This window comes from Maniola hyperantus, chromosome 9, assembly GCF_902806685.2.
Source record: "Maniola hyperantus chromosome 9, iAphHyp1.2, whole genome shotgun sequence".
NCBI classification, from domain to species: Eukaryota; Metazoa; Arthropoda; class Insecta; order Lepidoptera; family Nymphalidae; genus Maniola; species Maniola hyperantus.
Genome location: NC_048544.1, coordinates 10,809,347 through 10,826,832, shown reverse-complemented (window position 1 = coordinate 10,826,832; position 17,486 = coordinate 10,809,347). Strand labels below are relative to the sequence as shown.

General features: G+C 35.4%; 2 protein-coding genes across 5 annotated transcripts in view; one reads left to right on the top strand and one right to left on the bottom strand.

Annotated features, from left to right (window-relative positions):
* Positions 1-17,486, bottom strand: part of LOC117985352 (potassium channel subfamily K member 2-like) — a 354,631-nt gene that overhangs the window by 130,466 nt on the left and 206,679 nt on the right. For all 4 annotated transcript variants that reach the window (XM_069501095.1, XM_069501094.1, XM_069501096.1 and 1 more), the window contains one exon: positions 15,755-15,800. The gene's annotated coding sequence lies outside the window, so the exon portion shown is untranslated. The remainder of the gene's footprint in view (positions 1-15,754; positions 15,801-17,486) is intronic.
* On the top strand, positions 4,434-6,665 carry LOC138402731 (uncharacterized). Its single transcript, XM_069500567.1, has 2 exons — positions 4,434-4,695; positions 4,775-6,665. Exon 2 carries the CDS (start codon positions 4,858-4,860, stop codon positions 5,992-5,994), a length of 1,137 nt encoding a protein of 378 aa, XP_069356668.1. The 5' UTR covers positions 4,434-4,695; positions 4,775-4,857; the 3' UTR covers positions 5,995-6,665.

Here is a 17,486-nt window from a genome sequence, read left to right as displayed (position 1 = left end):
AGGATTTAGGTTTTTAAAATCTCGTGGGATTGGTATACCTACAGTCAGCTCACATCCCGGGGAAGAACATAGGCTACTTTTTATCTCGGAAAATCAAAGAACGGGAATTCAAAAACACCTAAATTCACGCGGACGAAGTCACGGGCATCATCTAGTAATACATAAAACTGAAATTGAAGCAACTCCAGTACCGAAATATCACCAATAACATGTCTTGAAACTTATTTACAAAGTGTGTCAGTCTTTCTTGGAAATGAAACAAACCATATTCCCACTTTTGGCGTCTGTTATATCGATACAAAAAACGTTAGAGAGAAGTTTCTCGAAAGTTTGCGTTGGTCGCAAACATTGCCACTTTTACAGCTACTAGCGTGGCCGCAAAATGAGCTAATAAAAGTTGGTCAGCTCTTATAGTGGTAGTCTGTATAGCAAAGTTCAATATTATTGTTTGCTTTTTACACTATAACTGTCGAATCCTGCAATGGTTATTATTGTACTATCTATACTAATAATAAAGCCGTGATAGCCTAGTGGTTACGACATCCGCCTCCTATTCGAGTCGAGGATTCGATTCCGGGCACGCACCTATAACTTTTCGGAATTATGTGCGTTTCAAAAAATATAATATCACTCGCTTTAACAGTGACGGAAAACATCGTGAGGAAACCTGCATGCCTGAGAGTTCTCCATAATGTTCTCAAAGGTGTGTGAAGTCCGCCAATCCGCACTTGGCCAGCGTGGTGGACTAAGACCCTTCTCATACTGAGAGGAGACCCGTGCTCTGTAGTGAGCTGGCTATGGACTGATCATGATGATGATGATGATGACCCTAATAATAATATTGTAATTGTGAAAGTCTGTCGATCTATCTATCTATCTTTATAACATATCATCAGTACCTTTATCAATCGGCTGTAGGTATATATGTGTTTACGAACATAGTGGCTTTTTATCAATTCATACTAATATTAAGTACAAATGAGAAAGTGTCCGTCTGTTTGTCTGTTATTTTTTCACGACTCAACCACTGAATCAATCTTGATGCCAAGATAGGTTACAAATGGACAAGGCTACTTTTATCGCGAAAATTAAAAAGTTCCCACGGGATTTTCAAAAACCTAAATGTACGCAGACGAAGTCTCTGGCATCAGTTAGAATATCTATACATCTATTTGTTTTTGTATTTTTTACTTTCTGTCATTCAGTTTACGGCTAAGGTTCACGAAAGGTAAAGGACATAGGCAGCATTTCACTACGTAAAACTCTATACGGCATGGAACCAGAACACTTAACAAGTAAGTACCACTTTTTTTTATTATCAACATAAAGAATGTTTAACAAGTCCACTTTAGACACAGCAAAAAAACACGAATTTTTAGATAAAAACTTCATAGTAGGCTCTCAACACGTCTATGAAAACTGAGGCAAAATCACAGACATCTGCCAATATTACAAAGATTTTCAACTTCCTGTGAAACGGTATACGGTAGACCGTGTGCCAACATAGCGTAAAGTTTAAAATTTGGCACGTGACAATGGCACGAACGTCTCCAAGTTCCCACCAACTTATCTCCAACTTCGTACGTATGTAATACACGTACAAGACAATGAGTTCATCCAGATGTACTTCCTGAGGCTCTTGACACATAAGTGGGGTGGGAACAGGCAACTTTTTGCGCCTCTGTTTTACTTTAGCTACTTACATAGTATTTTTAGGGTTCCGTAGCTAAAAAGGAAAAACGGAACCCTCATAGGATAACTTTGTTGTCTGTCTGTCTGTCTGTCAAGAAACGTACAGGGTACTTCCCGTTGACCTAGAATCATGAAATTTGGCAGGTAGATGGGTCTTATAGCTGGCTTTAGGGGAAAAATCTGAAAACCGTGAATTTGTGGTCACATCACACAAAAAAAATTAAATTGTGGTCATAAACTAATAATTAGTATTTTCAATTTGAGAAGTAAGATAACTATATCAAGGGGTATCATATGAAAGGGCTTCATTTTTACATTCTAAAACAGATTTTTATTTATTTTTAGGCACAATAGTTTTTGATTTATCATGCAAAATGTCGATTAAATCCGATTGTAATACGGAACCCTCAGTGCGCGAGTCTGACTCGCACTTGACCGGTTTTTTAATTGACATACGTGCACGTTAGGTATTTTGCGTCTGTATACGATTTTACTTGCAGCCCTAGTATAATATCTTTCTCGCGACTTTTATGCTTTGTCGATGAAAACATCGCTAGAAAGCGTTGTCTTCTCATTGTGCTTGGGCTGCTAATGGTAATTTAGAATGCAGTGTGATATGAAATACTCTATGGTATTAACGAATTATTGAAAACTAGGTGATGCCCGCGGCTTCAGGTTTTTTAATATCCTGTGGGTACTCTTCAATTTTCCGGGATAACAAGTAGCCTATGTCCGTGCCAGAGATGCAAGCTATCTTTGTACCAAATTTTGTCAAAATCGGTTAAACGGATGGGCCGTGAAAAGCTTGCAGACAGACAGACAGACACACTTTCGCATTTATAATATCAGTATGGATATATTTACCTAAACAGTTTCATACTAGAAGAATAAATCTGGTGAAACTTGTAAGTCCCAATGGCGGGTTTTATCTCCCTACATAACATTAGCAGAGTGAACTAGAGTGAGCGAACTCTCGATTTGATCCTGAATCGACGATGTGTCAAATGGCTGTGGGTGACGTGAAACCATAGGCTACCAGCTAGCGTATCATTAAAACAACATTTAACTCTGGTCAAGCCTCAAAGTTTTGCTACGAGTTCCATAAGGCTCTTCTTACATTACGATACTTGCAGGTGACTAGTATCCGACGCGAGTCTCGAAGATGAGTCGCCGAGGAGTATCTCACAAGTACATATTTTGTCTGTCGTAAACTATGACATTAGTGAGGCGTTAAATTTTTTCTTACCTCAGTACGTCGAACTGGTATAAAGAGATATCGCAATACGTGATAAAATTCAATATAACACACAATTTCAAGTTCACATCAAAAGCATCTACATTTTCCGTGTTTACACAAGAAACACTTTATCCGTGTTTCCTCGAGATTTTCCGTCAGAGACTACATTTTATTTTCTTCTCTCGTCCCGAAATAAATAAATAAATCCAATGGTTGTGATCTCTTTGGCCCAGGCTTTGCAGATAAAAGAACGTGTTCGAACTTTCAAGAAAAAGTCGACTAAAGGAAAAAAGTTTCTCGTATTCAATTTATCAGACAGACACATGATACGATGTAGGATTTTGTAGAATTTTGATAAATTTCAATTTTAATCTAAATACAATAATAATAGTTTACTTGCTGATCCACTGATATTAGAATAGAATAGAAATAATAGAAAAAATGTTTATTCAAGGTATCTCGAATTATTAACTGTTATTAACTAGATGATGTCCGCTACTACGTCCGCGTGAATTTGGGTTTACTAAAAATTCCATGGGAACTCTTTGTTTTTCCGGGATGACAAGTAGCCTACGTCCGTTTCCAAGGTACAAGCTATATCTATGTACTATATCAAAAATATAGTGTCCGCGACTTTGTTCACGTTAGGCTTTTAAAAATCCCTTTGGAACCTTGGAATTAATTTTTTCGGGACAAAAAGTAGCAATATCCTTATCCGGGATGCAAACACGAGCTATCTCTATAGGTTATAAAATAGGTAATAAAAATCTCTATAGATATATACTCTAATGATATCCACTTCAAACTATCCGAAACTTAGTTTTGTGATCAGTTACTTAGGTACTATGCTGACTTTAACTTAACACAATAGTATATCTATCACAACTTATTCTGATAACAAATGTGCATCATTAGAGAACATGAACACGTACAGGTCGTTAGAGTGATCGTCGTCATTCTGATAGATTCGCTACTTTGTCAGTTTGATTGATATTCACTCCAAACAACTGAAGCCTAACTCTGTGATCAGTTACTTACTTGCTATTCGCACTTTAACTTAATCACCTAGCGGTAAATGGTATTCAGTTAAATGTGCATCAATAAAATATGAACAAGAACACGTATCTAAAACTCATTCCGGGAACGGCATTCCGAACCAGTGGTAAATTAAAACTACCTGACTATTCATAAGCACTTGTAAAAAGTTTACATGAATAAAAAAACATTCTATTCTATTCTATTCTATTCATTTCACCCGTAGTGACGGGATATAATATAATATCATAGTCCGGTCAAAATAGACATTCAAGGTTACAATAATTCGCATAGAGCTAAAAATTGTTACGAATGTTGGGAACACCAATCGATCGACCGATAGGGACTTATCACAATTTATTTATATTGGTGTTCCCAACATTCTTACAAATTTTAAGCTCTATTCGAATTATTGTAACCTTGAATGTCTATTTTAACTGGACTATAATATAATTTATATATCTATAAATGACCTTAGGAAGCCCATTTATTTCTCTTCATTTATTTGTCTATGTCAATGTCATCACTTATCTATGTCTATGATCACATAATTTGAATCTGCCGCGCATTGACCCGAGAGAGCTGTCAAGTGTCAACTGTCAGGTTGTTATTTTATTAAAACGTTAGCTGTGCGAGTGAATTTCGAATTATAATATAAAATTAGAATTTAAAGTTTAAACAATACCTAATAACAGTGAAATAATAGCTTCAATTGTTGTTTCTCTTTACAGGTAAGATAATCTTTAACAACTTATGTGTTTGGTTCTTGTAAAATGTCAGGTCGTTAATAAAACATAATACTCTTTACAGAGCAACGCAAGATCTTTTATTTCACAAGAGTGTTTATAAACACATTATAAAACAACAATTCTATAGCTATTTTTTGCAAGAACATGGAGAAGTTAAGATTGGAATTTGTTGTAAAAAAATCGATGGATGATCCGAAATCAAATGTCATCTGCTTAACATCAATAACTAATAATAATCGTACCTTCTTAATGCCGGAAGAATTCCAACCAGCAAAACTGCACGACACATTGATAAAAACTCAAACATTTCAAAAAGTAAAAACCACACTACAAAAGAGAAATGATAGAAGACAAGTTTGGTTTACACTAACACCAGAGATATGTGGTACCTACATAGATGAAGATGGAAACATGCAGTTTAAAGGATATTTGCTAGAGGAATCAACACAAGAAACGCGGACACTGCCCTCTACTTCTGGAATTTCAGAAGAGGCTTTGACGAGAATCTTAGAGAATTTTGCTGAAAAAAAGAATTCATCGAAGTCCGACAATATAAAAAAGCTGACAGAAAAAACTGTATTAGAGAAATTCAATAATAAGATGTCAAATGTATCACAATGGATGGCTATTTTTGAATCAGAATGTATTCGTGTTGGTATAGAAGAAGACACTAAGAAAATTGAGGCCTTGAGATTATTCTTAGAAGATTCATGCCTCGATTGGTACAGTTCAAGACTCATAAAATGTACAGTAAACTCGGAATGGTCAACGTGGAAGGAAAACTTCTGTGAAACTTACGCAGACAGGGGATGGTCGCCAGTGAGATATGCAATGCTATTCAAATATAGACAAGGATCATTACTGGAATATGCTTTGAAAAAGGAAAAACTTTTATTAGAAGTTAATAAATCAATGGATAATACCATGTTAATTGATTTAATTGCCACCGGGCTCCCAAATTTTATTGCAGACAAAATCAATAGAACTAGCTTAAAGGAGACTAAGGATTTGTTTAATAATATCAGGGGCTTGGAACATCTAGTGAATAAAAAGAATTCGGGAATAAAAATGAAAGGCTTAGAAAATAAAATTAAAGACCGAGATGGAAGTTACAAACCATGCAGAATTTGTGAGAAAGAAAACAAAGGCAACCGGTATCACTCCGAATCTTTGTGTTGGTATAAAAACAAAAATAATGATAAACAAAAAAGAGATCAGATAAAAACAGTTAATAATTCAGAGTTAGAAACAGAATTAAACGAAATAAATCCAAAAAACTAGTGATCCCGCCATTAATCAAAATTAAATTGTTATTAAATGATTCCTTAGAAATAACAGGGATTTATGACTCTGGATCAAACGTTTCTTTAATAAATTCTAGATTACTATCTTTGAAACCTAATAACAATAATATTGCAATTGAAAATGCAAACTTAAAAACGATTAATGGCGTGAAAAAAACTAAAGGAATAGTAACATTAAAGATAAAGATTTTTGAAATGGAAAAAAAAGCTAATGTTTTTGTGATTGATGAAGAAAACTTTGATTATGACTTTTTAGTTGGTCTGGACTGCATAAAAGAATTTCATCTGATTCAAAATGAGAAGTTAGAAATTACTCAGGGTACAATCAACCTCAAAATAGATAATAATAAAGAAGAAGTAAGCCTAAAAACCAAAAGAATACCATCGGACATTTCAAATAGTAAGATTGAGGAAAATTATATTAAAAATGTGGAGGTCCTGAATAAAACTAAGGATAAATATACAATAAACTTCAATGAACATGTAGAAGAGACTAGTTTCATTATTTCTGTCAATCATCTGGATGTTCAAAAGCAGGCAGAGATAGAGGATTTAATATGCAAATATAAACCTCTTTTTGCTAAGGATAAATATGATATAGGCACTGTGAAAGGCTATGAAGCACATATTGATTTATTAATTGATAAATACTGTAGTAAAAGACCTTATAGGTGCACTATTGAAGACAAAAAAGAAATTGAACAGCAAGTATCTAAGTTATTACAGGAGAACCTAATTGAAGAGTCCTGCAGTCCTTTTGCTGCGCCAGTAACACTGGCCTATAAAAAAGAAGAAGGGAAAAGATCAAGACTATGTATAGATTTTCGTGAATTAAATAAAATTGTGGTTCCTCAAGCGCAGCCGTTTCCACTTATAGAAGACTTGATGGTAAAGACTGCAAAGTGTAAATACTTCTCAACACTAGATATAAATTCAGCCTTCTGGTCCATTCCTTTGAAGATCGAAGACAGGGAAAAAACAGCATTTGTTACCCAGGATGGGCATTACCAATGGACATGCTTACCATTCGGTTTAAAAACATCACCTGCAATTTTTCAAAGAATATTGAGTAGTATTATACGGAAACACAGACTATCAGATTTCACTGTAAACTACATTGATGATATTTTGGTATTTTCTGAGACATTTTCAGACCACATCAAGCACTTATCACTTTTGCTGGAAGCAATATTAGAAGAAGGCTTTAGATTAAAATTCTCAAAATGTAACTTTGCACAAGACTCAGTAAAATATTTGGGCCATATTATCAAGAATAATACAGTCACTCCACTGAAAGATAACTTAATTGCTATAAAGAATTTCCCTGTTCCGAAAACCCAGAAAAATGTTAGACAGTTTCTAGGGAAGATAAACTTTTATGGGAAATATGTGCCAAAAATATCAATAACATTAGATCCATTACATAATTTGTTAAGAAAAGGACAAAAATTTATTTGGTCAGGAAAATGTCAAGAGTCTTTTGAGACAATAAAAAAATTACTTTGTTCGCAACCTATTTTAGCGATCTTTGACCCTAATCTCCCGATACGTATATATACAGACGCTAGTATACAAGGTATCGCTGCTGTTTTGAAGCAACCTCAACACAGTGGAGAAGAAAAACCATGTGCATATTTTTCAAGAAAATTAAATGACACACAAAAAAAGAAAAAAGCCATTTATCTAGAATGTTTAGCAATAAAGGAAGCAGTAAAATACTGGCAATACTGGCTTATAGGAAAAAGATTCAAGGTTTTCACTGATCATAAACCTTTAGAGAAAATGAACATAAAGGCAAGAACAGATGAGGAACTAGGAGACTTAACGTATTACCTATCACAGTTCAACTTTGAGATAGAATACTCTCCAGGAAAATACAATGTGGAAGCAGATAGCTTAAGCAGAAATGCAGTATTAGACCCATGGGAAAATCAAGATGAAATTTTAAAAATTATAAACTTGATTCAACTAGAGGATATACAAAATGATCAAAAAAGGAATCAAGATATAAACCAGAATAAATATAAAGTAACATTAAAAGATAACATATACTATCGTAAGGATGGGAAAAGGGAAAAGATAATACTAACTGAGGAATTTAGTAAAAAATTTATACAGAAAATACATTATATGTACTGTCATATTGGGATACAACAGATGAAAAGGAAAATTAATCCATTCTATACAGCAAAAAATTTAACATATAATATCAAAAAAATTTGTGACAACTGTGAAATCTGTATAAAAAACAAATCTAGAGGGAAATATAATTTTGGACTAATGTCTCACTTAGGTCCGGCTACTTATCCTTTTGAAATAATGTCTATAGATACTATTGGTGGATTTGGTGGCTCACGTTCTACAAAGACATATTTACACCTCCTAGTAGACCACTTTTCGAGATATGCTTATATTTTGACTTCGAAAACCCAAAATGCCAATGATTTTATAAGGTTGGTCTAAAAGGTAACACGTGAAAATAAAATTGGCTTAATTTTATCTGATCAATATCCCGGCATCAATTCAAAGGATTTTAAAAATTTCTTAGACAAAGAGAATATACCTATCATCTTTACTGCAGTGAATTCACCATTTTCTAATGGTCTGAATGAAAGATTAAATCAAACACTGACAAATAAAATAAGATGTAAGATAAATGAAAGGAAAGATAAATTAGCTTGGACAACTATTGCTCATGAATGCACAAAAAAGTATAATGAAACGGAACATACTGTAACAGGATTTTCACCAAAATATCTATTGGAAGGAAAAAATGTTGATATACTACCAGAAGAATTGAAACAAGATAAAAGCCGTAATGATTTATTGAAGGATAGAAAAACCGCATTGGAAAACACTTTAAAATCGCACAATTATAATAAACAATACTTTGACAAGAACAGGAGAACATGTGAATTAAAAGTAGGAGACTTAGTATATGTTGAAAATGGTAACCGTTTGAACAGGAAAAAACTAGATGAGTTAAAAATTGGCCCGTATGAGGTCTTAGAAAAAATTTCAACCTCAGTCTACAAAATAAACACAGGACATAAGAAGTGTGAATCAAACCTATTCCACATAACAAAATTGGTTCCAGTGTTGAATTGACGACGGCTGGGGGGGGAGATATAAATGACCTTAGGAAGCCCATTTATTTCTCTTCATTTATTTGTCTATGTCAATGTCATCACTTATCTATGTCTATGATCACATAATTTGAATCTGCCGCGCATTGACCCGAGAGAGCTGTCAAGTGTCAACTGTCAGGTTGTTATTTTATTAAAACGTTAGCTGTGCGAGTGAATTTCGAATTATAATATAAAATTAGAATTTAAAGTTTAAACAATACCTAATAACAGTGAAATAATAGCTTCAATTGTTGTTTCTCTTTACAGGTAAGATAATCTTTAACAACTTATGTGTTTGGTTCTTGTAAAATGTCAGGTCGTTAATAAAACATAATACTCTTTACAGAGCAACGCAAGATCTTTTATTTCACAAGAGTGTTTATAAACACATTATATATCCAAGTGTGAAATAAGCTTAACAGACTGATACTTGCTTTGTTAAAATGATAAAAATCAGGTCATCATCATCATTTCTACTCATCGTTAGCCCACTACTAGGCACGGGTTTTCTCTCAGAGTGAGAAGGGCTTAGACTATAGTCCACTATGCTAGCCAAGTGTGGATAAGCAGATTACACACAACTTTAGGAACATTATGGAAAACTCTCAGGTAAACAGGTTTCTTCATGTTTTCCTTCACCACAAGCAAGTGATATTTAATTGCTTAGAACGCACATTGGTCCGAAGTGTAAGATATCTGAGGGACCTCTAGAGTTGAACGCGTACACTGGTCTATCATCGCTGAAACATCAAAAATCATATGCGAATTTCCAAGTTGACGTTACTTTGACAAATTCTGGAGCATCTGCCACTGCTATCTAATATTAATTTCTGTACAATGACCCGTGCGAGCATCGTCACAGAACATGGGTCGGACAGCCTTATCTGGAAGCGTTCGAAGTCGACATCAATCAAAATGTGATAAAGTAGCGCATCTATCACGCTGACGTGTCAGGCTTACTGACCCATGTGTTAAGGCTCTAATGATCATTCATTAATATGCTGTTGTCGTACTGTATGTTCTGATTTTCTGTACGGTAATTTAATTGAACAACACAAAGCTGATCGCATACTTCGAGACGAAAATGCACTTACGCATCCCGCACGAATGTGGGTATGTGGGACTCATTGACACTGTTACAGGATACCCACAAAAACCCAGTGGCACAGTCCACGTAAGGAATGAGGCGTCTCAGGATTCCAGGTATCGGATGCAACTGAGACGTCCCGACGTTAAACCGGCACAAGTTTATACCCTGATCCGAGATACACGTCGCATTTTCAATACTAAAAATGTATGCTAGGTCAAAAAGCACATTTTGTCTACGTTGAGCGCATGAAAGAGACACTGATGAAGTCACCAGAGGTTGACGCTTACTCATTTTTACACCAAATTGCTGGTTTTGATTACTAAAAGGTACAGTGGATACATTTTGAGAACGCACTTGCTATTTTTGCACTGTTTCAACTGTCATGTCAAAAGTACGATTTTAGTCCTTTTAGTAAACTGTACTTTTGACATGACATAGAACAAATAATGGTGATTCTCAAATGCATTAAATATGTTTTTCGTACCACTTGCTCAAAAAAGTGACATTCAATGCCACAAAAAGCGTACATAACAATAGTCATTTTTAATCTGTTAAAAACATGGAAAGAAAATTGTACTGAATTTCATTCATCCCCTAGGGAGAGAATGTGATTTAAATTTGGAATACTTAGGTACCGAAATTTATACTGAACTTTTTATTTCTTTTTATTTATTTATTCAGATACAAGACAGCTCTTGACTGCAATCTCACCTAATGTTAAGTGACGATGCACTCTAAGGTGGGAGCGGGCTAACCTGGAAGGAGTATGGCAGTTTTTATTAAACCCTTTGGTTTCTACACGGCATCATACCGGAACGCTAAATTGCTTGGCGGCACGGCTTTGCCGGTAGGGTGGTAACTAGCCACGGCCGAGGCCTCCCACCAGACAGACAGACTACATCTGTGTTTACATCATTGAGTTTGTATATAAAGCATTATACATCTTTTTAAAAAAGGAATACGCATTTATTATGCAGTTATGATTATTAAATAAAAAAATTACGAAAACCGACGAGGCCGTATGAGCTTGATGCCTTTGCTTTTCCGACAAAAAAATATTAGTCTAGGAATTTGCCGCGTTTTTGTTTTCTTCAAATAGGTACATAAACGTTAAGTTTATTTTAATTTATTTTTATAAATAAGTTAATGTTCTAAAAATACGTTTAATAAATGCTTATCTCTCTTATTATTGTGCTAATTTTTTCGCAAATGGTACGAAAAGTAGAGTATTTACCTCGGTGATAAAGCTGTCTTAGTCTTGGGTGAACTTAAATCCCTCGCTACACTCAGGACTCGTCTTAAATCCCTCGCTTCGCTCGTGATTTAAGTTTTTAACACCCTCGCTACGCTCGGGAGTAAACCTCGGGTCCTTTGTTACGCTCGCGATTTAAATCGTCACCCGCGACAGAAGACACTGCTTTATCCCCTTGGTTAATAATCTACTATATTGCGTTTCATGCAGCTACTTCAGTTCAGTGGTTTTTATGTTGTACCTAATGTGCGATCAAATTAGTAGAAATGTATTTACGATTTCAAATGTAAATGGATATAAATAATTCTAACTGTCGTTTGTGGGGCGATAAATTTTACAAGTGCATCTACTTAATCATATTTTACCGAACCAATTCTTCGCTTAGAAAAGAAAATAACTTGTGAACTCCGATTTCAATTTTGCCAAACTTGATGATGCCATAGATAATGTTCACTAAAACTGTGAAAACGGGAAATCTATAGAATTTATATTTCTTATTTATTTATAATTTACGCATAAAATAAATCAGTTTAAATTGAAAGTTTCTTTGAAAATTTACTTGTTAAAGACTCAATGAATATTATATGATGTGCGTGTTGACCTTCCATTATCCAACTCACTTTCTTTGAAGCCACAAATAACTTAAGGTAGGTATATTAGTGGATGGTAAGAAACAATATACCAAAAAGGGTTTAGAAAGTCGAGACAACAGCGCGTCATACGCGTTCTTGGAATGTCAATGACATACCTTAGACGGCACATATTATATTATGCATGACTGAAAATATTGTCACAATACTCAGCAAAGTTGATTCCAGTGCACGTAGGTATAGGTCTCAGAAAAAGTATGCCTAAATAATATTTTTCCCCCATTTTTTGCATTGGGAATTTTATTCATCCAAATTGCAGAGCATTGCAGTAGTAATGCAGGATAGCCTAGTGGTTATGACTTACAAAGGTCGGGGGTTTTGATTTATAAATACAAAGGATATGAAAGGTTCATAAATTCTAATCTATTATTCAAAAACTGGGATCACGCTTTTTCCTAAATTAATGGCACGCAAAAACAAAGTCGTCAGGAAAAATAATGTTGTGTCGTTTGTGGCTTAAAATATAAGTTTAAGCGGCTTATTTCTTTTTGCCACTATACCAAAACTGGATGTTTGGAACGAGCGTGTAAAATATTAAATTTTGTTAAAAATATTTTTTAAATTTTTCGTAATGAAGGCATTGTATTTCATTGTTTTGATGTACCTACTTAATATTAAAATTTATAGCAAAGTGAAATTGGAATAAAATTAACTTTCACCATACCAAATTAACAGACCCTTTCGTATTATTCTAACACTGTGATCAGGTAAGATAGGATCAACCGGGCTTTATAATATATTTAACAGCATCGTTTACATATCACATTTAATGTCGATTTTAATTTCATAGTTATACGGCCTTACAGATGCCTTATGCCCATATGAATAAATCAGCGCCACCTCTTAGATACTAATGAACGACCCGTTTGACGCCATTTTGTTTGTTCAATGGCCCTGTCCGTACGAAGTAATATATAAGTCTTTGTTTGAAACTATACATACATTTAAAAAAAACTGGTAAACCACAGACCTAGTTTCTAAAGCGTTTCTTTAAAATTGAGTTTTTTTAAAATTTTAAAAGAACTAAACTTCTGACTTCAACATCCCAACCAACCCGTCCAACATTATATGAGACACGCTCGAGAGAGACTGCTTGAGGAATGAAATAAATTATAAATTTTACGCTTTCCGTTATATCTTGGACCATAGAAATAATGATCATGCATGACGAGAACGTGGTGTGATGAATGCTGTGGGTTTCCTTTGAAAAAGGTGATTGATACCTGCACTGGCACTCCGAAATATCCCTCCCGTCTCTCTACATTCCGTATGCGATTTAAATATTCCATGCAACTGCAGTCTTGCTAACGCGAGGCGAAAAAAGATTTTTGTCTGCATCTAAATGTCTAATATTTGTACGCAGGATTGTCTGTCTGTCGAATTAACCAAGTTAAAAATTGAACCCAGTGTTTACAATTATAATAGAATAGAATAGAATGGAATGGAATAGGATGGAATGGAATGGAATGTGTTGTGTGTGTATGCTTGTGTTTCACACACACAAGCGTACGAATTTTGATATTCACGCAGGGTGTACGTTTACGCACCATTTGAACACCTACGAGAATGATTCAAAAAATCGCGGCCAGTTACCCGGGTTAGTCGCAGCTTACACCACTGCACCAGCTAGGTATATTATATCATCAAAAGTAGCGCATCGTCGCGTAAAGTATGAAAGAATGCAAGTTGCAACACGCAACTCGCTCAACCCGTGCGGTAGGTAGATACAATTTAATATTCTACCATAGAAGCTCACGGTGCGCGACTTCAGCAGCGCAGCTCCAATGCACTTTTCGCAATATGAACACCTTAATTTCTTATAAGCATTCTACTGGAACCGCGTCAGACTGAACTAGCCGCATTTAAGTCGTCGGGGTATGAACTTCTAACATGTTTATCAGGAGCTCCGCTGCACTTGCAAATACGTAACATGTTACTAACATAACGTTTATGAGACCTGAAATTTCACTTTACCATTTAGAGTGCGCCACAGGCTAACACATTCATAAATCAGAGTTTATCCGACTAAAAATGGAGCAGCGAACTACCTCGGATTGTTTGTAACCTTTTTTTATGTCAGTCTGCACATAAATGCAAAAATGTATTTTACGACCTCTACGGCGCAGTAGTAAGCCTGAGCGCTGGCCGCTGTGGTCTTGTATGTGGGGGGAGAGGGTCTTTGATTAATTTTAAGTTAATTTAAATTACAATTCGCCAATGCCGCCAACGAAACATCCAGCTTTATTGACTTACTAAAGCAAAAAAGCTACACCTCTATCCTACTACTAATATCCACCCTTGTTTCTATTCAAGGTAATCAGGCCCGTTGTGCCAGATACTTTTTTCCACGCACATGTAAACTGTGGAATCAACTCCCATCGGCGGTGTTCCCATTAGATTACGACATGGGGTTCTTCAAGGGGCGGACCAACGAATTCCTCTGGTACTGCAAATGTTCATGGGCGGCTGTAATCACTCAGCTGACCCGCCTGCTCGTTTGTTCGGCATTTTTATTTTAAAATATCCTATTTTTTACTAGCTGTTGCCAGCGACTTCGTTTGCATCCCTTTCTTTTCCTGTGGATTTTACAAAAAAATCTTTCATACAAACCTTGTCCTGACAATAAATTATAAATACAACAAAAAAAAAATTAACCAATTTAGTGGTCGTTTAGAAGTTATGCGCGTGCATAAATATAGGCGATTCATTTTTATTCATAACATTTATTTATTCGTACAAAAAAATTGTAAAAAAAAACGATAAAAAGTGGAATTTCTATAAGAGATCTGTATCAGTGAAAATGCATTTTTATAGATATTTTTGCATTACTAAATCGTACCCTCGATCATTATACAATTGCAAGAAAATTAAACAGTAGCGTAGCATCATGATCAACCCATCGCCGGCTCACTACAGAGCACGGGTCTCCTCTTAGAGTGAGAAGGGTTTGGCCATAGTCTGCCACGCTGGCCATGTGCGGATTAGTAGACTTCACACACCTTTGAGAACATTATGGAGAACTCTCAGCCATGCCGGTTTCATCACGATGTTTCACAGTTAAAGCAAGTGATATTTAATTACTTACTTAAAAACGCACATTACTCCGAAAAGTAGTCCGATCTTATAGTTTACCATCAAATAAACGCTTGAAACACCTAGTTTGTGTTAAGAAATTATTTGTGTAATGCGTCTAATGTACATATTATTCACAAAACCACTGTACGTGCAAAGTAGCAAACGTTTATAACTACTGCAGGACAAAGAGCGTCTAATCCCTGATTATTAGGTATGCGACGCTTTCCGGGCGAAATGTATGTCACGTGTGTTGCGAGTAGGGTGCCTATATTATGAGCTTTTCTTTGATATGTCCTAATCTGACGGTATAAACTGATTGACTTACATATCAACGTATAGCTCAAACAACTGTGTCTGGATACGACATTTTGCGTGCAGATAGGTTTTTATATAACTTAGGAATTTCAAAAATACATCTTCAGCAAAACTGAGGTAGGCCATTTAATAAGTATCTAGAAGAACAAAGAGAAATAACGAATAATACCTTCCATTGCCTGAAATAAAATGAATTTGCATATTACTATTTAAACATAATCTGTTACCTCCTAATGTTTGTTCGTAGTTGATTTATCCTCTCCAAATCAAAATCTGAAACAAAAGAAAATCTCAGTAAATATTACATTGAACTTCTAGAAAATGCTTATTCGAAATTAAATTGAATAAATATCTACTTTGGACATTCTAAAGCTCTACTATTAATAACACAATGTCGACCTAAGAGATTAATTATCACCACTACATCATTGTACGAGTATTGCAAATGACGTCAAATTGTCAAAACGTCAAAATAGCATGTACCCAATTTGAATAAATGATTTGACTTTGACTTTGACTTAGAACGTAAATTGTGTGAACAAACCATTATAATCACAACACATTCTTACGATCACATGGCATAAAGATACTGATGTTGAATATGATTAATAATGTTCACACACGTGTTCGTGATCTAATACGACTACGCGCGCCCATGCACGGAAGTTTGAGCAATTGAGCAGTCGACCGACATCTCTAAAAGACAAGTGCAGTCAGAGTCAGTATAAATGTTTGGCGACTGCTCGACTGCTTGGTCGCACGGAACGGTCGTGACTATATTATATCACAATAAAATTCTAATGCAGCTACCTTGGTCAAAGAATTAGTTTGGCGATCCAAAGGGGTAATGCTGCCAGCATCTTGGGTACAATGCCTCGCTGCGGTGGTCTCGATGAGGTTTTAGATTTAATTTAATTTACATTAGTTTCAATTTAATTTAATGTTTTTTTTACTTTTAATTTAGATATAAAAAAAATCTTTGTATACCCGTTGGCTTCCTATTAAAAATAAATAGTTATTTAATTAACATGAATGACAATTCTAAAATGGCCGAAAAACTGCATCCTGAATTTAATTTTAGCAAGCGGTGACCCTACTGGTAAGTGATGTGTACTCATTATAGTGAAGTATGGAATGTGGCGACTGGCGGCACATTGTGTCACCTCTTTGTACATTTGCCCAGGAAGATCCAGCAGGTCTTTGTGTTTATCGCTGTGCAAAATCTAGAATAGTATGTCACCCAAGTGAAAGCAACAATGTGGTAGGTATATTCTAATCTGAAATAAATAATATGTATAACATGCAAAAGCAGTGAAACAGAACGTCACATAGAAAGCGCGCGTACGCGAGCAGTGTAGACTCATGTCAAACTGCAGCATGTGACACGGACGCGGCGCGCACGATGGTTTTTTATTTATTTATAGACTAGCACTTTGATTGCCATCAAACCTGCCGCCAAGTGATGCTGCAAACTAAGGTGTAGTAACGCACTTGCTTAGAAGATGCCTATTCTGTCTTGACTAGAAGATAGGTATATACTTTAAAAAGGTGAGGGTAAAACCGAAACCGGAACAGCATTCTATATCCTAGTGGTTCGAATGAGAAACTAGGAAGCAAATCAACTTGTACGTTTCCGTGAAATTACACTACATAATATCTACAGGTGAGGACAGGAGGATAGGAGGAGGGCCAGGACCATTGGCCATAGAGTAAGAACTCTCGTTTCTGTCGCGTATTGTGTCTGTTCTATTATGATTTCCAATAAAATTAATCTTAGTGTAATAGGAAACAATTCCAGTTATTGTGATAATAAAAAATTACACTCGCGAGCAATCTAACTGACTAAGATTTTAAGTGAATGGGCTTAAAATGTGAGTCAATTAGATTGCTCGCAAATATATTTTAAGTGAGCTATGTCCAATTCTAAAGTAGACCCTTTTGGCAGACCGCACATTCAAC